Source organism: Sciurus carolinensis, chromosome 8, assembly GCF_902686445.1.
Source record: "Sciurus carolinensis chromosome 8, mSciCar1.2, whole genome shotgun sequence".
In the NCBI taxonomy this organism is placed as follows: domain Eukaryota; kingdom Metazoa; phylum Chordata; class Mammalia; order Rodentia; family Sciuridae; genus Sciurus; species Sciurus carolinensis.
The window spans coordinates 117,178,458-117,198,179 of record NC_062220.1 but is presented as its reverse complement, the minus strand read 5'-3'; the positions used below and the strand labels follow the sequence as shown (position 1 = coordinate 117,198,179).

Here is a 19,722-nt window from a genome sequence, read left to right as displayed (position 1 = left end):
TGATTTTTCAGATTTCTTTTTGAGTGTTTTGGGGATTATCGATTGCAAAATGGGAGTAACTTAGTCCTTTATGGTTAGTCTGACTTCATATTAAACATAGATTCACAAAAATACACTCATAAGTATAAAAGCAAAGTTGCTTCCTAATTGGTAATTGTCATACAACATTTCTGATAACTTGTTAAAGACCATCAACACACTTGCCTAAATCAAGATGTGGGCTGGGGAATTGTATTTCTAACTTTCTCTGAGGTCATGCTACCATTTACAAGGAAATTAAGTATTAATTTGATCTCAATAATAAAATTAATGAATGAGAAAAAATTAACAATTATTTGTTCATGTTTTGAATGAGAAGGGTTTCAAAGTAGAGGAGGGGACTCTGAATCTCCTTAATAGTTTACATATTTTGGAGGAGAGCCCACTCTGATTGTCACAGAGAGATAGAAAGGCAACCCAGTGCAGGAGGAGCAACACTGAGTGATGGACACACTCAGAGTGGGGGTGGCAACAAAGCAAGTCACATGGCCATGAACCCCTGGATAGAACAAGGAGTCCTGAAGCCTCAACTTCTCCATCACAGTGTTAAATATTTCACTGCCTCAATTTCTCTCCACCCTGTAAAAAATGAGATTCTGGGCACGTAAAGAGTTGTATTTTTCCAGCTGAGGGAGGACAGAAGAGAAAAGAAGGAGGGAAAAGTAGGAGCTTATGAACTGAAATTGGTTTCCATGCATGTGTAAGTTTGATGGAATATACTATGCATAACTATGAAGCTCTAATAATAAAAAAACACACTGTGTTACTCCATAAACACATATGATTATCATTTGGAAAATAATAATAAATCAAACTCAGTGTTTCACTTTGATGTATACACTGAGTTCTAGTGTTGAAATCTGGAAAGGAGAACTGCATGGCAAGACATGGAGGAAATGCACCACTAGGGACGGTGGAATATGTCACAATATGTACACATTGCTACAGATATCTTCACTCCGTAGGAATCTTGCCCAATGAACTGTTTTCCAGGGAATTTGTGGCAAGAACAAAAATGCATCAGGGTCGCTTCTTGTAAAATTTTAATCAGCATTTCAGATACTTTGGACACCAGAAACTTTCTGAGAGCCATGTGGCAACCTTGCTAATTGAAAAGAAGAGTTTTGGTCTCTCTACTCTATTAACCTGAGTCACTGTAGTTTACCCAAATGCTATGAGATACACCACAGTTATAGTCAGCTTCATCCTCATGCTGGATGTTGGAATTGCTTAAATAGCAGTTCAGACCCAGAACTGGAGCCAGAGAAGCGATCAGGAATCCCATTCCCCTTCTTGTGGCTTCCATCACTGTTAACATCCATGAGGAACACTGGGGCCTTCCCTGGCTGTTGCTGGTACCAGGAAATGAAGTAGGTGCTGTGCTCAGGATACAGGTGAGCTTGACTGAGGCTCTCTGGGAGGCAGATGCAGAGGGTGACTGAGTCAGCACAAGCTGAGGAGGAAACCTAAAAACACAGAAATTCATCATATCTGGAAAAGCTCAAAAAGAAAGAGCATTTAACATGAGTCAGGATCCTGAGGACCATGCTGACCTGTACAGTACAGGAGGAGGGTGAAGAAGAGGACTGGGGTCCAGGCTAGGGTATACACACCACAGAGTTCTGCTGAAGCAAACACGCCCCAGGACGCTCTTACTAGCACTCAAAACCCAGAAGAAAATGGAGGATCCATTCATGCATATCTGTGCCCTTTACTTAGGCCAACAAGCCCCTTCCTGGCTGTGTGTCTTTTCTGGGAGAGGTGTACCTGGAGTGTGCCTGCCCTGGGAATTTTTAGGTGCCTAGAGAGGTGCTAGCTTGTGGAAATAGTGAGCTCTATGCTGAGACCAGAGGGCAGGTGTCAAGGTTCTCCCTTTCAAGCCCCAAACCTCTCAATGGCAGACAAATATTTTCTACATTGCCCAGACTTAGGTGCATGATACCTGTGTCCAGGTGAGAGGTGGTCCTGACAGAGGTTCCTGCACCCACAAATTCCTCAGTACCACTTCCTCCTACCCCAGGACAGAGTGAGGAACAGCCCTAGCACTAGCTTCCTATCTCATCTAAGTCTTTAATTTTCTATTTGCCCCACCATACACTCCATGGAAATAGGAAACACAATTCAGCCCTTTTTATGTGGAATTCACAGAGGAAGGAGGGTCTTATATACAAACTCTACATGCAATAAAAAATACATATGCTGAAAATGAAGAATGGGATCAGGTCAGCTCTGAACCCATTTCCGAGGCGCCTAGTGAAAATAGGGTTCTCTCTCCCTACCTGATTCCTCCTAAGACTGGTGCATATGGGCTTTATGGCTTAGTGTTTGGGACTTTAAAAGAGTACAGTGTATGACTGACTGGATTCAATAGAAATAAGGAAAGCATGGGAGATAAAAAGGAAGTTACTAATGGGCTTGAGAAAGAAATCAGCAGACTTGGGGCTTTTGTGGTTGAGTTCAAGAAAGAGCAGAGGATGGGTTTTCAAGGAAAGATGTCAAAACATTCCATGACTTTTCTGATAGAAAGACGTTTTCATATTGTTATAGTATGGTTCCATCCTATGCTCACCACTATCTTATGGATTTCCCCACTTCCATTGCTGACCAATAATAAATGCCAGTGAATATATTGATTAAGAGATAATATACCTCTTGTTTAGGAAAATTAACTGAGGCAATGCACAGCTGTTTGGAGTCAGAGCTAAAGGTCCACAGGATTTGGCCCTGAAAGTAGTGCACAGGTTTCTCATGCAGCTGTCCTCTGGGTGCACAGGCTGCCTGCCAGTCCCTGCTTATGATGGAGGTGTCTTGGAGGCACTGCCTGGACTCAGACATCATTCAGAGGACAGGGCATGATCTCTGCTAGCTGGGTAGGCACACCACAGCACAACACTCAGCTATAGGTCCCTAACAATGGTGACCTAAAAGAAGCTAACGGACAACTCAGGAAGCATGTGTTCTTCAGTATATTTTAAAGTGACATGGTATATCCTTGCATTGTACAAAAATTAAGTACGATGAAATGAATTTTATTACTACATGAAAGTAGGTATTTCTCTTTCAGACTTATTGCAAAATGAACATCATTGGAGATGCTAACCACTGGAAAAGAAATGCTTTGGCCTCAGTCTTCAGATCAGATTCAGATGTTAATGACCCTTTTGGAACAAAAAATAATTGAATTCCCTAATTTGTGGAACCTTTCCTCACAAACAATTCACAAATACTCTCCATTTTGCACTTAAACAGGAACAGAACATAACAAGTCCTTTTTCTTAGCCTTTCTCTGGAGACAGTCATCATTGAGCTGCCAGAGCGGTCAATGTCTGTCTTATGGTCTTCTGATTCCCAAATACTGTGATCACGTTCCTATTCTGGCTAAGTCACATGCAGGTTTAGGTCTCTGTTGCCCATCTGGGTCTGACTGTGCTGAGCATCACTGTAATGTATCACACACTGAATCTGTTTCACCCTCAGTCTGGGCACCTGAGAGGGTCAAGCAGCTTTGCCTTCAACAAGGGAGCCTGATAGCCAGGAAAGTGACCAAGAGTGTCTGTCAATTGTGTTTCAGATCAGACTCCCAAGCCCTTGGTTAGACTTCTGCTGCAACAAGTATGTGAAGTGATCATTGGTGACCAAAGCTTTGATGGAGTCACAGATGAGAGTGACTGTCCCTCCTGAGCAAGTGAAGGCTCCTCAGTCTCACAATGTGAGAAGTAGACACTAAAATCGAAACAAAACGTGTCTAGAATGAGGAAGGAGTACAGAGGGCCACTTCAATGGCTGGACTCTGACGTCTCTATCATCCTGAACACTGAATGAGAAGGAAAGATGTGTCCAGGCTGTGGTGTGCATTGTGCAAGGATGCCCTGGCCCTAAGGTTTAGGCCAGACGTCTGCTGACCCGTGATTTCCTACTGTATTGCCTGGTGAAGGGCATGTTTGGGTAGTGTATTATATAAATATGAGCCTTTTACCATCAACTTCCAAAACAAGATCCATCATCCTAACAGCACTTAGATTTTCAGGGTGTGTGCTGTGGATTTTCCCCATGGCATGAAGCAGCTGCACTAACATTGTGCATGGTCCACTGAGCAACTGTTCATGCACAATAAAGCTAAACCACTTGTTTCTAACAGACTTCTACGTATATCCACAGTGCCCCCTGGAGGCCTCATGTACTAAAGTTGTGAGGACTCATTGGATTAAGAATTGTTGAATTATTTGTATGGCATTGCTTCTGTATTTCCAAGACTATCTCACATTCCTTTCTTGAGTTTTTTTTGAGCATTCCCGTTTATATCTAGTGTCTGTTTTTGTTTGTTGAAATTATTCCCAGATGTGTGTGACTCAATTTTAATATTGCATGCTCTTAAACTTATCTGAATTTTTTATCATTAACATACTTGTCTTTATTTTGTATACATGCTTCATTAGTTTATTATAATAATATGTAAGAGAAGAATTCACTGTACACATATACATTTATACAGAAAACATAATTTGATCAATTTCATTCCCCAGTATTCTCCATTTTCTTTTCTTACCCCCTCCCCTAAACCCATTTCTCTACTATGCTGATCTCATCTCTGGTTTGCTTTACTTACTGCACTGAAATTATTGATAAAATGGTGATTCACTATGATATATTGGTATTTACACATAGCATCATTTGATGTCCTTCCACAGTAACTGCTCATTCCCTCTTTTTCTCCACCTCCTTGGTATTTCTTCCTCTTCAACATTTCTCCCTTCAAGTACCCAATTCATTCTTTCATAAGTGGAAGTTACCAAGGGAAAAGGTAATTAAAATTGGACCTCACTCATGAATGTTTTGAATGAGTAAAGGAATTGTTTTCATGGCCAATATGAGGATAAAGTTCTTCATTTTGAGCTTCTCATTGGATGTAGAGAAGGATTAAGTGGAAAATTATTTTGATAATTTAATCTGCAGGGTTATATAAAAGAAAAAAGAAAGAGGAAATGCTCCAAGTTAGAGGGATAAATTTTCTTTTTTTACCATTTTCATTTTTTTAACTATTTCAGTGGAGATAAAGTCAGTTATGCAAATGGTCAACCAAGACTACATGACAACACTCCTCAATAAAAAGCAACTCTGAAGGACTTTACTGGTGTTTTTGTTTGTTGTTTTTGTTTTTTCATTTTGGGGGTAAGGGATTGAACCCAGAGAAGCTTAGTCACTGAGCTATATACCCAGCAACACCCACAACTGCTGTTTTTTAGAAAGAGAGTCTTGCTAACTTTCTTAGGGCATTGCTATGTTGCTGAGGCTGGCTTTGAACTTGTGACCATTCTTCCTGGCCCTCCAAAACTGCTGGAGTTACAAGTGTGTGCCTACATGCCCAGCTCTTAGGGTTTTCCTAATTGACAATGCTGTATGCATGACAGCACACATTGTTTCTAGGAGAATTATCAATGTCAGTAACACATACCAGGAGAAAACAACTAGCCTCTTAGAGAAAGATGAAAAGAACTCCCTCCTCTTCAATTTCTTAAGACTTGTTTTGTGGCCTGCCAATAACCTACCTGTGAATTAATCCATGTTTAATTGAGAAGAATGTTCACAAGCCAGTGCCTAATGTGGGTGACAGTCAGAGACAAGCCTCATATTAGAGAGGACACTCTTTCCCACACTGCTGATCAGGAGGAGCAGATTCCCTGTTGTCTGCTTGCATCTGCCTCATCTAAATTCAATCTTGCTGATCTGCCCATATGGAGCAAGTAGTGCTTTATACTAAATCAAACACCCACTAAATACACATTATGGCAATATCTATTAGCATTCAGATGCATAGGCTTAGAAATGGTCCTTTGTTATCAGACCATTTGTCATTCTTCATGAATAAAAAATGCAATTCTGTGATGTGAAATAACACAGCAAAATTTTTGCTCGCACAACTTTACAACTGTGTGTGATGAATGATGATTCTCCATGTGTTCATTTTTATCCTGATACTTAACTCAATACTTAACTCAATACATGCCTGTCAGCATGCAGAAGAAAACTTGCAGGGGAGAAGAAGGACAATAGCTCTTCCACCTGTCATGCTATGTCCAGCTCTAGCACAAACCACCTCTGATTCTCCTTTATAGGGCAAAGCAGACCCTGAGCCAAGGCATACTATACAGAGGCAGATAATTATGATTAGCCCTCTAAAAGATCTGGCATTTGGAAACTATGACACTATATGTGCACACATTTGATGCACAGTCTTATGTCCACCAAATTCCTGGACACCTTTCAAGTTGCTCACCAAAGCAACATTCATAAAAATTAATGATCAGAAACCACTTCAGGGGATCCAAGATGGCGGACTAGAGGGTGAATGCATCTCCCGTCCCTCCAGAACCCAGGATTCAAGAAGGGGAGGCATTGAGAGACTTGGACTAACATAGAGCCACAGGGTGAGTCTCTCCCACCGGGTGAAGCTCGGCCCAAGCGGCAGGCCTGGATAGGAGCTGCTTCTCGGAGCAGAGCAGGGCAACTAGATTCTTCTCCAAGCAGCCCTGCTCCCTCCAGCAGCAGGCTCGTTACACAGCCAGCTTCTTGGAGCAGGCTGCCCAGTGAGAGCCTTTCCGCACAGAGCCAATCCCCAAACCCTGGACCCAGCAGGGGGCCCTGGCCCACAGGCAGCTTCTGGGACCAGAGCAGGGCAGCCAGAGGCTTCTCCAAGCAGCCCTGCTCCCTCCGGCATCAGACTCGATCCACAGCCAGTTTCTTGGAGCAGGCCACCCAGTGAGAGCCTTTATGCACAGAGCCAGCTCCAAGACCCGGACCCAGGAGTGGGGCCCGGCCCGCAGGTGGCTTCTGGGACCAGGGCAGGGCAGCCAGAGACTCCTCCAAGCAGCCCTGCTCCCTCCGGCAGCAGGCTCCATCCACAGCCAGCTTCTTGGAGCAGGCCACCCAGTGAGAGCTTTTCAACACAGAGCCAACCCCCAGCCCTGGAACCAGTAGCAGGCTAGGGGCAGCTTTCTTTGGAGGCACTCCATTATCAAGTTCCTCTAAGACTTCACGCTACTGAAGACTGGGAGGTGATATACTGGAAATCTATAGGGACAATAAGCCAATAGAGGAAATCTGCAATATCTCAGAGTCCCACTGACATCTGACCACTATGAGAAAACAAGAGAAGAAAATGTCCCAAGCAAACCTAGATACTAAATCAATAAAACCCAATGACAGCACAGCAGAAGAAATGTCAGAAAGGGAGTTCAGAATCTACATAATTAAAACAATCAGGGAAGCAAATGAGGAGATGAAAGAGCAAATGCAGGCATTGAAGGAGGAGATGAAAGAGCAAATGCAGGCATTAAATAATCGCACCAATCAACACTTAAGAGAGAAAATAGGGGAAGCAAGAGATCATTTCAATAAAGAGTTAGAGATACTGAAAAAACAAACCAAACAGAAATCCTTGAAATGAAGGAAACAATAAACCAAGTTAAAAACTCCATAGAAAGCATAACCAATAGGATAGAACACCTGAAGGACAGAACCTCAGACATTGAAGAAAAAATATTTAATCTTGAAAACAAAGTTGACCAAACAGAGAAGATGGTAAGAAATCATGAACAGAATCTCCAAGAATTATGGGATATCATGAAAAGGCCAAACTTAAGAATTATTGGGATTGAGGAAGGCTTAGAGAAACAAACCAAAGGAATGAAATATCTATTCAATAAAATAATATCAGAAAATTGCCCAAATCTGAAGAATGAAATGGAAACCCAGGTGAAAGAGGCTTATAGGACTCCAAATACACAAAATTACAACAGAACCACACCAAGACACGTTATTATGAAAATACCTAACATACAAAATAAAGACAGAATTAAAATGCCACAAGAGAAAAGAATCAAATTACATTCAGAGGGAAACCAATATGGATATCAGCAGATATTTCAATAAAGACCCTAAAAGCTAGAAGGACCTGGAATAACATTTACCAAGCCCTGAAAAAAAACAGATGCTAAACAAGAATCTTATACCCACCAAAACTTACTTTCAGATTTGACGACAAAATAAAATCCTTCCATGATAAAGAAAAGCTAAAGGAATTTACAAAAAGAAAGCAGGCATTACAGAACATTCTCAGCAAAATATCCCATGAGGAAGAGTTGAAAAACAACGATGCAAATCAGCAAAGGGAGGAACAACCCTAAAGGAATAGCCAAATAAAGGAGAAACCAAATCATGCCAAAAAAAAAATTAGTCAAATGACTGGGAATACAAAACATATCACAATAATAACCCTGAATGTTAATGGCCTGAACTCATCAATCAAAAGACATAGATTGGCAGATTGGATTAAAAAGAAAATACAACAATATGCTGCCTGCAAGAGATTCAGTTCATAGAAAGAGAAACCCATAGACTAAAGGTGAAAGGATGGAAAAAAACATACCATGCACATGGACACAGCAAAAAAGCTGGAGTATCCATCCTCATCTCAGATAATGTGGACTTTAAGCCAAAACTAGTCAGAAGGGATAAAGAGGGACATTACATACTGCTTAAGGGAAGCATAAATCAGCAAGAAATAACAATCATAAATATCTATGTCCTGAAGAATGACTCATCCACAAATGTCAAACAAATCCTTCTCAATTCCAGAAATCAAATAGACCACAACACAATAATACTAGGCGATTTTAACACACTTCTCTCACCACTTGATAGAACTTCCAAACAAAATTTGAATAAAGAAACCATAGATCCCAATAACACAATCAACAATATAGACTTAACGGACATATATAGAATATACCATCCAACAAAGAACGAATACACTTTCTTCTCAGCAGCACATGGATCCTTCTCTAAAATAGACCATATTTTATGCCACAAAGCTACTCTTAGAAAATACAAGAAAATAGAGATCCTCTCTTCTATTCTATCAGATCATAGTGGGTTGAAATTAGAAATAAATGACAGAATAAAAAACAGAAATGTCTCCAATACCTGCAGATTAAATAATATGCTATTATATAATGAATCGATAACAGATGACATCAGGAGGGAAATAAAAAAATTCTTAGAAGTCAACGAGAACAAAGACACATCATATCAAAATCTCTGGGACACTATGAAAGCAGTACTTAGAGGAACATTTATTTCATGGAGCGCATTCAACAAAAGAAGTAAAAATCAACAAATAAAACACTTAACACTACAGCTCAAAGCCCTAGAAAAAGAAGAGCAGACCAACAACAAAAGTAGTAGAAGACAGGAAATAGTTAAAATCAGAGCTGAAATCAACGAAATTGAAGCAAAAAAAAAAATTGGAAAAATTAACAAAATAAATAGTTGGTTCTTTGAAAAAATAAACAAAATTGAATAACCCTTAGCCACACTAACAAGGAGAAAGAGGGAGAAAACTCAAATTACTAAAATTTGGAATGAACAAGGAAATAAAGGAAATATCACAACAGACACAAGTGAAATACAAAACATAATTAAAAGCTATTTTGAAAATCTATATTCCAACAAAACAGAAAACCTCAAAGATATCAACAAGTTTCTAGAGACATATGAATTACCTCAACTGAATCAGGAGGAAATACACAACTTAAATAATTCAATTTAAAGCAATGAAATAGAAAAGGTCATCAAAAGCCTACCAACAAAGAAACGTCCAGGACCAGATGGGTTCTCAGCCGAGTTCTACAAAACCCTTAAAGAAGAGTTCATTCCAATACTCCTCAAACTATTCCATGAAGTAGAAGAGGAGGGAACCCTCCCAAACTCATTTTATGAAGCCAATATCACCCTGATACCTAAACCAGACAGAGACACATCGAGGAAAGAAAATTTCAGACCAATATCCTTCATGAACATTGATGCAAATTTTCTCAACAAAATTTTAGCAAATCGCATACAAAAATATATTTAAAAAGATAGTGTACCATGATCAAGTGGGTTTTATCCCAGGCATGCAAGGTTGGTTCAACATCCGGAAATCAATAAATGTCATTCACCATATCAATAGACTTAAAGTTAAGAATCACGTGATTATTTCAATAGATGCAGAAAAAGCATTTGATAAAATACAGCATCCCTTCATGCTCAAAACACTAGAAAAAATAGGGATAGTGGGAACATTCCTTATCATTATAAAGGCCATCCACGCTAAGCCCATGATCAATATCATTCTAAATGGTGAAAAACTGAAAGCATTCCCCCTAAAAACTGGAACAAGGCAGGGATGCCCTCCTTCACCGCTTCTATTCAACATCGTCCTTGAAACTCTAGCCAGAGCATTTAGACAAACCAAACAAATTAAAGGGATACAAATAGGAATAGAAAAACTCAAATAATCCCTGTTCACAGATGACATGATTATATATTTAGAGGAGCCAGGAAATCCCAACAGAAAACTTTTAGAACTCATAAGTGAATTTAGTAAAGTAGCAGGTTACAAGATCAATGCTCATAAATATAATGCACTTTCATACATAAGTGATGAATCTTCTGAGAGAGAAGTTAGGAAAACTACCCCATTCACAATAGCCTCGAAAAAAATAAAATGCTTGAGAATCAATCAAACAAAAGAGGTGAAAGACCTCTACAATGAGAACTACAGAAAGAAATTAAATGAGAACTAAAGAAAGAAATTAAAGAAAACCTTAGAAGATGAAAAGATCTCCCATGTTCTTTGATACGCAGAATTAATTTTGTCAAAATGGCCATACTACTGTCGGGGTTTCGGCCGGACCCCTGGCCCTAGGTGGAGCCTGGCCAAGATGGCGCCTGGCAAGCTGCCAGTGCGGTTGAAAAACTGCTATTCTGCACGTATACAACTAACTTCACCTTGAGGAAGTCTCAGTAATTGGTCAGGGCCTCTGCATGATTCTTGCGTGATTCTTAGGTGCTTCAAGTTATACCCATATAAGTCTATCTTCTCCCCACATATCATGAATATTCTAATTAGTTGATATAACCTATATAAGTGACAATAACTTCCCTAATAAAAATAAAAAGAAGAATCAGCTGTTAATAAGGAAGTTTGCCACCCATCACGTCTCCGGGTCGTTCTTGCTGGCGGGAGCGACAAGTGGTGCCGAAACCCGGGAATCTTACGTGCCGCGGAGAGGTGAGTGAGGTGAGCAACGGATCGGTGAAAGTGTGCACCCAGATCTGTCAGTGGACAGGGAAGTTTCCTAGAGACGAGAATATTGTGATTGCGATAAAGTTCCTAGGAACGAGAGGTTAAAGTTTCCTCAAAAAATGGGGAACGAGGTTGCTAGATGTAGAATGGAAGGTCCCTTGAAAGAAATTCTTAAAGCTAACGGCACTTCCTTAAAGACAAACTGCTTGGGCATTTTTAAAGCAGGTAGAGGAGATTTCACCTTGGTTTCTGGAGGAAGGATTGCTAACTATCCCACAGTGGGAACACCCGGGGGAAGATTTAAAGCGCTGTCCGGTAACGCTCCCAGGGACGTTAGCAGTTTGGTCATTAGTCAGAACTTGTTTGCGTTCCCCTCGGGAGACTTTACAAAAGGCAGTTGCGCAGGGAGAGGAAGTGTTAGAAAAGGTAAAAGAAGAGTCACAAAAGGGCTCTGTTAGCGCTCAGTCAGATTCTGATGAGAGCGAAGAGGGACTCTCAGAGATGGAGTTAAATAAAATTAGTGAAGAAACAAAGTGTTCTCAAGCTGGTTCAATTAGTCAACAGGCATTAAGGGAATTGGAGAGCATAGGGCAGCAGTTAGAAGACAAAAAAAAGGCGTTACAAAAGGCTTTACAAGAGTTGAGCTTACAAAAATATACAGTGGCACAGTAAAAAAAAAAAAAAAAAAAAGGAGAAAGTACAAATAAAACCACAAACAGAGCACAAAGAGAAAAATCAGTTTAGGGGAGGGTCCCCCTAGGCAGAGAGCTCAGCAGCTCCATTCCTTAAAAGTAGTAAAAAATAATGTTTTGTGATTTTCTGCATTCAAACCTAACCTGATTTCTCAACCAGGTAAAAAAGGGGTTAAAAAGTAAAGTCCTGGGTGATCCTCCCTCCCCCTGCCACATTGGAATGTAACTACAGCGTCTCAAGGAGAAAAGGGGGGTAACCTAAAGATAAGAAGAAAAGAAAAAAAAAAGTGTCCGTTTTAAACTCCTGGGCCGCTACACAAAACTAACTTATTCTTCAGGATTCTTGTTTTGTTTTGTTTTTTCTTTAATGCTGTATTTTTGAGCTCATTATTTTGATCCTACATACCTAGGTTAATGATTTTATTTTTGATCAGTTCTATTTTTTATTCAACTGAAGTTTTTAAACAGCTGTTTCATTGCAATGAACATTTACCTATAAAGTTACAAGGCCTTTGATTTTGTGTTATGTGTTATGTTGTGCTGTCTAATGTCATGTTTTGTCAAAACTGAGCGCTCTTAAAATTAAAATTTAAAAATGGATCCAAATACTTTTATTCACGTGATTTAAAAAGGTTCAATTTAAATTGGGTAAACTAATAAAAGTAAAATATCTTTAAAAATAACTTACAAGTCTCCAGGTGGTCAAACTAATGAAATGTTAATGTTAAACAATGTCTAATATCAATTGCTTCTAGGACTTTTCTTCAGCAGGAAAGAGGCAACGGATCCTGTTCAGGACACTTGTCTGATATCTTGGTTTTTATAAAATAAATAAATTGGAGTTAACATGTATGGGATTACTCAAATGTGTTTGTAGAGACGTCTGGTTAATTTACAAAGTTAAAATGCTAATTGTTAAATAACATCAAGTACTTTTAACTTCTTAAATTACATGGGGTATCATACTTAAACATTATTGGTGTTTTCATAGGTTGGTAAATAAAAAGGGTTTACAATTACTTTATGTCCTCACTAAACTAGAAACAAGGTTACTAAGAGTTATGTCCTAACAAGTGAAATTCTATATACAAAGGGTCCCAAAAGTTTCAACTGTGTTTCAATTAAGGGTACTATAAACAACAAAATATTTAATCTTATTAAAATAGGGTGATTTATCTAAATTCAGAAATTTCATAAGAGTTGTTTCAAAATGTGAACAAAAAGGTGTCAACAGATAAAAAAAAAATAAAAATAAAAAATAAAAAATAAAATAAATAAATAAATAAAAGGTTTTGGGTATAGAAATATATTTAGTAAAGGTAAAAGGAAATGTTTCTGGGTAAGAAAGTCTGTGTGTAACAAAGGACAAGTTTCAACAAATCTGTGTGTAACTAAGTTGGTTGTATGTATGTAAAACAGCTAAAGCTATTTAAGGTTTTTCCTAAGGTAAAATACTAATGTTCTGATATAAGCCAAAGTTCAATCTATAGGGTAAAATGACATGGTAAAATGACAAGGATTTCTTAGAAACACTAATTTACTCTTAACTTTGTGTCTCTTAAGTTTTATTCTTTAGAACAATTGTCTTAAAAATAGGGGTTTATACAATTATGGTTAAGCAACTGTTAAAGATTGTACTGCATTATAAAGTCTAAATTTTTCTCTAAAAACTAAAATTGGTAAGAACCAATTCCTCACTAAAATTAAAATAACTCTAACCACAGATGTACCTTATAACCCACAAAAACAAGGTATTGTTGAACATACACATCTCACCCTCAAAAATGCTCTTTATAAACAAAAAGGGGGAATAGAGGAGACCTTCAGGTCCCCTAAAGATAAACTTTCTCTTTGTCTCTTTGTTTGGGGTTTTTTAACTCTGGGAAATAAGGGTAACCCGGTGCTTTACTGGAGCTGCGGCTCAGTTTGTGTGTTTCCACGGAATAAACTAACTTACTACCTCTTTTTAGTCTCTTAGGAGGAACAGTTCAACTATGTAACAAAACAACTGCTTCTCTCAATTGTACTTCAGATTTGTGCTATCTCTCAATGTTAAAATGCTTCTAGGTTCCTGCTGGCAGACTTAATGTGTGTTCCTACCTTCCTACCAGTCCCAGTCTATGTTACAGATGATGAATTGCCAGTATTGCTTTCTAGAAACAAGAGAGACTTTGGAATCACCGCAGCAGTCATTACCACCATAGTTGCATCAGCAGCCGCAGCAGCTGTAGCCTTGACGACATCAGTACAGTCAGCAACTAAGCTTAATGAAGTGGTCCAGCAGACAGCTACTGCTCTGTCTACTCAACAAACAGTAGATCAACACATGAAAGCGGGAATTCTCTTGGTGAACCAGAGGGTGGACTTACTCCAGGAACAAATGGACATTTTGCAGGAACTGTTAAGCGTAGGATGCATTTATCACCTAAGAGGACTTTGTGTTACACCCATAGCTTATCATAACTTCAGCTATGCAGCAAACTTGTCTAGAATCTTGTCTGCTCAGCTACAAACAAATTGGTCTTATACATTTGATAATCTTACTGCTATTCTTAGATCTCAAATTGCTAGCCTTAATGCTACTAGAGTTGATGTAGCTCCAATGTCTGAAGTGCTAAATTGGTTATCCTCCTCTTTCAGTTTTATTAAGCAGTGGGCTGGTACGGGAGCATTATGCATGCTTATGATCATTGCTGTTATCTTCCTCTCACGCACTATCATGCGTGTGCGCCAGAGTCAAGCGAGAGATCGTATCATCTTCCATCAGGCCATGGCTGCCCTAGAGGCCGGCAGCTCCCCACAAGTGTGGCTCGCGAGGCTGGACCATTGACCAGACGGGTAAGGTAGTAGGTAACGCCGTACCAACCTAAGACAGGAGCTGTAGCATGCTCTGCAGTTATCCGATGACGGGTAAGGACAGTGGTTGACCACTCCGCCTAAGACAGGCTTGGTCCCGAGCTTTTCTTTTAAAAGAAAAAAGGGGGAACTGTCGGGGTTTCGGCCGGACCCCTGGCCCTAGGTGGAGCCTGGCCAAGATGGCGCCTGGCAAACTGCCAGTGCGGTTGAAAAACTGCTATTCTGCACGTATACAACTAACTTCACCTTGAGGAAGTCTCAGTAATTGGTCAGGGCCTCTGCATGATTCTTGCGTGATTCTTAGGTGCTTCAAGTTACACCCATATACGTCTATCTTCTCCCCACATATCATGAATATTCTAATTAGTTGATATAACCTATATAAGTGACAATAACTTCCCTAAAAAAAATAAAAAGAAGAATCAGCTGTTAATAAGGAAGTTTGCCACCCATCACGTCTCCGGGTCGTTCTTGCTGGCGGGAGCGACATACTACCAAAAGTGCTATACAGATTCAGTGCAATTCCAATTAAAATCCCAATGACGTACCTTTCAGAAATAGAGCAAGCAATTATGAAATTCATCTGGAAGAATAAGAAACCCAGAATAGCTAAAGCAATCCTTAGCAGAAAGAGCGAAGCAGGGGGTATCGCAATACCAGATCTTCAACTCTACTACAAAGCAATAGGAAAAAAAAACGCATAGTATTGGTACCAAAATAGACAGGTAGATCAATGGTACAGAATAGAGGACATGGACACAAACCCAAATAAATACAATTTTCTCATACTAGACAAAGGGGCCAAAAATATGCAATGGAGAAAAAATAGCCTCTTCAACAAATGGTGCTGGGAAAACTGGAAAACCATATGCAAGAGTGACATTAAAACCCAATCTCTCACCCTGCACAAAACTCAACTCAAAATGGATCAAGGACCTTGGAATCAGACCAGAGAACCTGCATCTTATAGAAGAAAAAGTAGGTACAAATCTTCAACATTTCGGCTTCCAATCAGACTTCCTTAAAAGGGCTCCCATAGCACAAGAAATAAAAGCAAGAATCAACAACTGGGATAGATTCAAACTTAAAAGCTTTCTCTCAGCAAAGGAAACTATCAGTAATGTGAAGAGAGAGCTTAGAGAGTGGGAGAAAATCTTTGCCACTCATATTTCAGATAGAGCACAAATTTCCCGAATATATAAAGAACTCAAAAAACTCTACACCAAGAATACAAATAATCCAATCAACAAATGGTCTAAGAATATGAACATACACTTCACAGAAGAAGATGTACAAGCAATCAACAGATATATGAAAAAATGTTCAGCATCTCTAGTCATAAAAGAAATACAAATCAAAACTACCCTAAGATTCCATCTCACCCCAATTAGAATGGCAATTATTAAGAATACAAGCAACAATAGTTGTTGGTGACGATGTGGGGAAAAAGGTACACTCATACATTGCTGGTGGGGCTGCAAATTAGTGCAGCCACTCTGGAAAGCAGTGTGGAGATTCCTTAGAAAACTTAGAATGGAACCACCATTTGACCCAGCTATCCCACTGCTTGACCTATACCCAAAGGACTTAAAATCAGCATACTACAGAGATACAGCCACATCAATGTTCATTGCTGCTCAATTAACCATAGCTAGATTTGGAACCAACCTAGAAGTCCTTCAATTGACGAATGGATAAAGAAACTGTGGCATATATATACAATGGAATATTACTCTGCCATAAAGAATGATAAAATTATGGCATTTGCAGGCAAATGGATGAAATTGGAAAATATCATGCTAAGTGAGATAAGACAATCTCAAAAAACCAAAGGACAAATGATCTCGCTGATGATGACATACAATGGGAGGTGGGTGGGTTAGCGTTAGGGTTAGGGTTAGGGTTAAGGAGAGTGGCAAGAATGGAGGAAGGAAGGACTGTATAGAGGGAAAAGTGGGGTGGGAGGGTCAGAAAAATAATGACATAATGAATCAAACAACATTACCCTATGTAAATTTATGATTGCACAAATGGTATTCCATTACTCCATGTACAAATAGAGAAAAAACATGTATCCCATTGTTTACAATAAAAAATAAAAGAAACCACTTCAATGTCTTGAGTTAAGTATTAGGATGAATAGGTTCTCTATGGTTTTGTTTTGTTTTCTTTTGTTTTGCACAGGTGCTCCCTGAGTTGTTGAAGCTTGCCTCCACCCTGCTATCCCACTGCCTCAGCCTTCAAAGTATCTGGGATTACAGGTATGCACCAACAAAAGAAAGGTTTGCTTGACCAGAAGTGAAACTTGGGCCATGGCAGTGAGAGACCTAAATCCTAATCACTAGATCACCTGGAGCATCTCTCTGTGTATTCTTTACAAATAAACCTACTGTTGAGTTCACGGAAAGACCCTCTAGTGGGTCTCATGGGAAGTAGTCCAGTTTTCCTGGCTAGCTATCTTCCTCAGTATTCACCTTATGTCCGTGGAAACAAAGAACACTCACTTGACCTTTTCCTCCAGCTGGTTGTTGTACAGAGCAAGCTCTGGAGGCACACTATTCCAGTCTCACCATGACCACCTAAGGTGGGAGCCCTGTTTCTTTTTTTGATATTCCAAACATCTTCTGACTATTGTATTCCAAATATACAAAGGACACTTTGGGCTCCCATGTATGTCCCTTGAATTCACCTCAGTAGGTTTTAACGTGAGAGAATGCACGAAAGCATAGCAAACAGGATGGCACTCAGAACACCTGGATTGTTAAACATTTTGTCTTTTAGCTGCAACTACCCAAATCCACATTTTATCCCTGAAAGGAACTAAGGGGAAGAGTCTAAGGTCCACATCTTGCCAACTTAACCATCCTCCTTAGATGTCCTACCACATCTCCTTGGAAAATGAGATGTTTGCCAGACATGGGTTATAACCGCTGGGAATCTCAGCTGACATGAGATTAAGAAAGAAACATGAAAGTACCTCATTTCTTATTTAACTCAGTGAACTTCAGAAACTGCATATGGAGGTTCCACAGGCAGGACTTGTGCCAAGATGGCTTTTGTCGTCTTTTCTCCTGGATGTGTCACAGTCCTGGACACAGCAGGAAATCCACACCTTCATCACCTGTCCCTGTCCTGAGCTTCTTCTATGTGTCAGCTGTTTTATCAGCATATGCAGATACCACAATTTTCATAGGATTATTCTTCTCATGAAATGGGCTTCTGGAAATGTGCTGCAGTTGTGGAGTTCCTGGCAGAGGTCCTTGCAATATCTCAAGACTCTCTGATCCCTTAGCACAAAGAACAGGAGCCTTGTCCTCCAATGGTCTTCTGCTTCCAATTAACTCCCTGGAAGTCATCCATGTCAGCACTCTTGACTTTTAGCTCAGTCCCACCACAAGCCCTGAAGTAGGACAGTCATTCTCCAGAGTGAGGAGAGGTAGGACCCAGGTAGTCATGCCCACAGGCCAGATGAGGAGATGCTGAGAAGAGCAAACAGAGAGCAGATAAAAAAGGAATAGGATTCTGCTCGTTTTCCATCAATATTTGAAGAAAAGATCTTAGATCAGATCAGTAATACAGTGAATAGATTGAAAGCTGGATTATATTGCTCTCTATACTGATGTAGTTGTAAAGTAAAATTTTAATGCTCACATGATCAGAGTGAAGTGTCCATCAGAGGACATGATGTGTTTTCAGTAGAATCAAGGGAAACTAAACACAATGTGGAAGGGTCTCAAGAGGAATATTTAGAGTGGAAGAAGTCATTCAAGAAAGAATATCTGCTGTGGGTTTCCAAATACAAAAGATATATAAAAAGATACCTGACCAATAGTCACAGAGAGAAAAATGGATTGTTGCCTGGGAGGTTCTGTGAGCAGAGATGGTGGGAGAATTTCCAAATGGCAAAAAGGCTTGTGGGGTGGGGGATGGATTCCTTGGCCTGATTCTGCAGATGTTCACAAAAGTGTGAAAATATCTCAAAATCTGTCAAAATTTTCACTCATGTGTGTGTTATTATCTGTCAAATACTTCATGTTAGAAAACTTATATAAATTTGGGCTAAAAGATTAATTATAAACATGCATAACAAGGGCTAAGGAGAAGATAATTCAGCTCTAGAATTCCTGGAAATAGGGAACAATAAATGATGGAGTCACAGAATTGCCCATCAGAGGTCAAGTCTGAGATGATCAGGGTTGCACTGGCTGCCTCCTCACCTGAACTTCAGGGCAAAGAGACCACAGCATCCTGTTCAACTCCTCAAGCTAAAAAGGAGGAGGAATTTCTGTTTACATGGAGACATTTTCCTAGGAGCATGCTGCTGTGAATGACTCTGAGGACAGAAGAGAAGAGGCTCCTCATTCAGAGAAATACCAGCAGATTCAGCTGGGCCTATAGTAGTGGTAGCATCTGCAGCCAAAGGTCAAGCCTGAGCAATGCTGCATGGTGATTGTCCTCCTGGCAGATGCTAAAGGGGTTCTTGTCTTACTTCCCCATGAGACTGGAGCACTGTGTCAGCACTGAGGCTGTTGTCATAAGACTGACAGAAATAGTCAGCCTCATCCTCAGGCTGGAGTCCAGCGATGGTCAGTGAAGCAGAGCTGCCAGATCTGGAGCCTGAGAAGCGATCAGGGATCCCTGAGGGTCTACTACTAATACCATAGATGAGGAGTTTGGGAGCCGTTCCTGGGAGCTGCTGATACCAGTTCACACTATAGCCATTCCCAATATTGGTGCTGCTTCCAATGCAGGAGATGGTGACCCTCTGTCCTGGAGTCCCAGACAGTGAGGGCGGCTGAGTCAGCTGGGCCCAGGACCCTGGAAATGGGAGAGAAACAGAGATGGTGATTTTTGTCTAGAAACAAGAGGAGAATCAGGGCCCATATCAGAGAACTCCCAGACCCTATCCCTCCTCCACATCACGTCACCTGTGCACTGAACAAGGAATGACAGGAGGAGACAGGACCAGGCTGTGGTGAAGGTCATCCTGAGCTCTGCCTTCTGTTC

At 40.1% G+C, this 19,722-nt stretch overlaps 1 gene segment (V, D, J or C); it reads right to left on the bottom strand.

The window, feature by feature from the left end:
* Window positions 1–1,247: 1,247 nt before the first annotated feature.
* LOC124991440 (immunoglobulin lambda variable 1-40-like) lies at window positions 1,248–19,722 on the bottom strand. The segment is given in 3 exon segments: window positions 1,248–1,505; window positions 19,205–19,533; window positions 19,644–19,722. Coding segments are annotated over 3 exon segments (645 nt in total).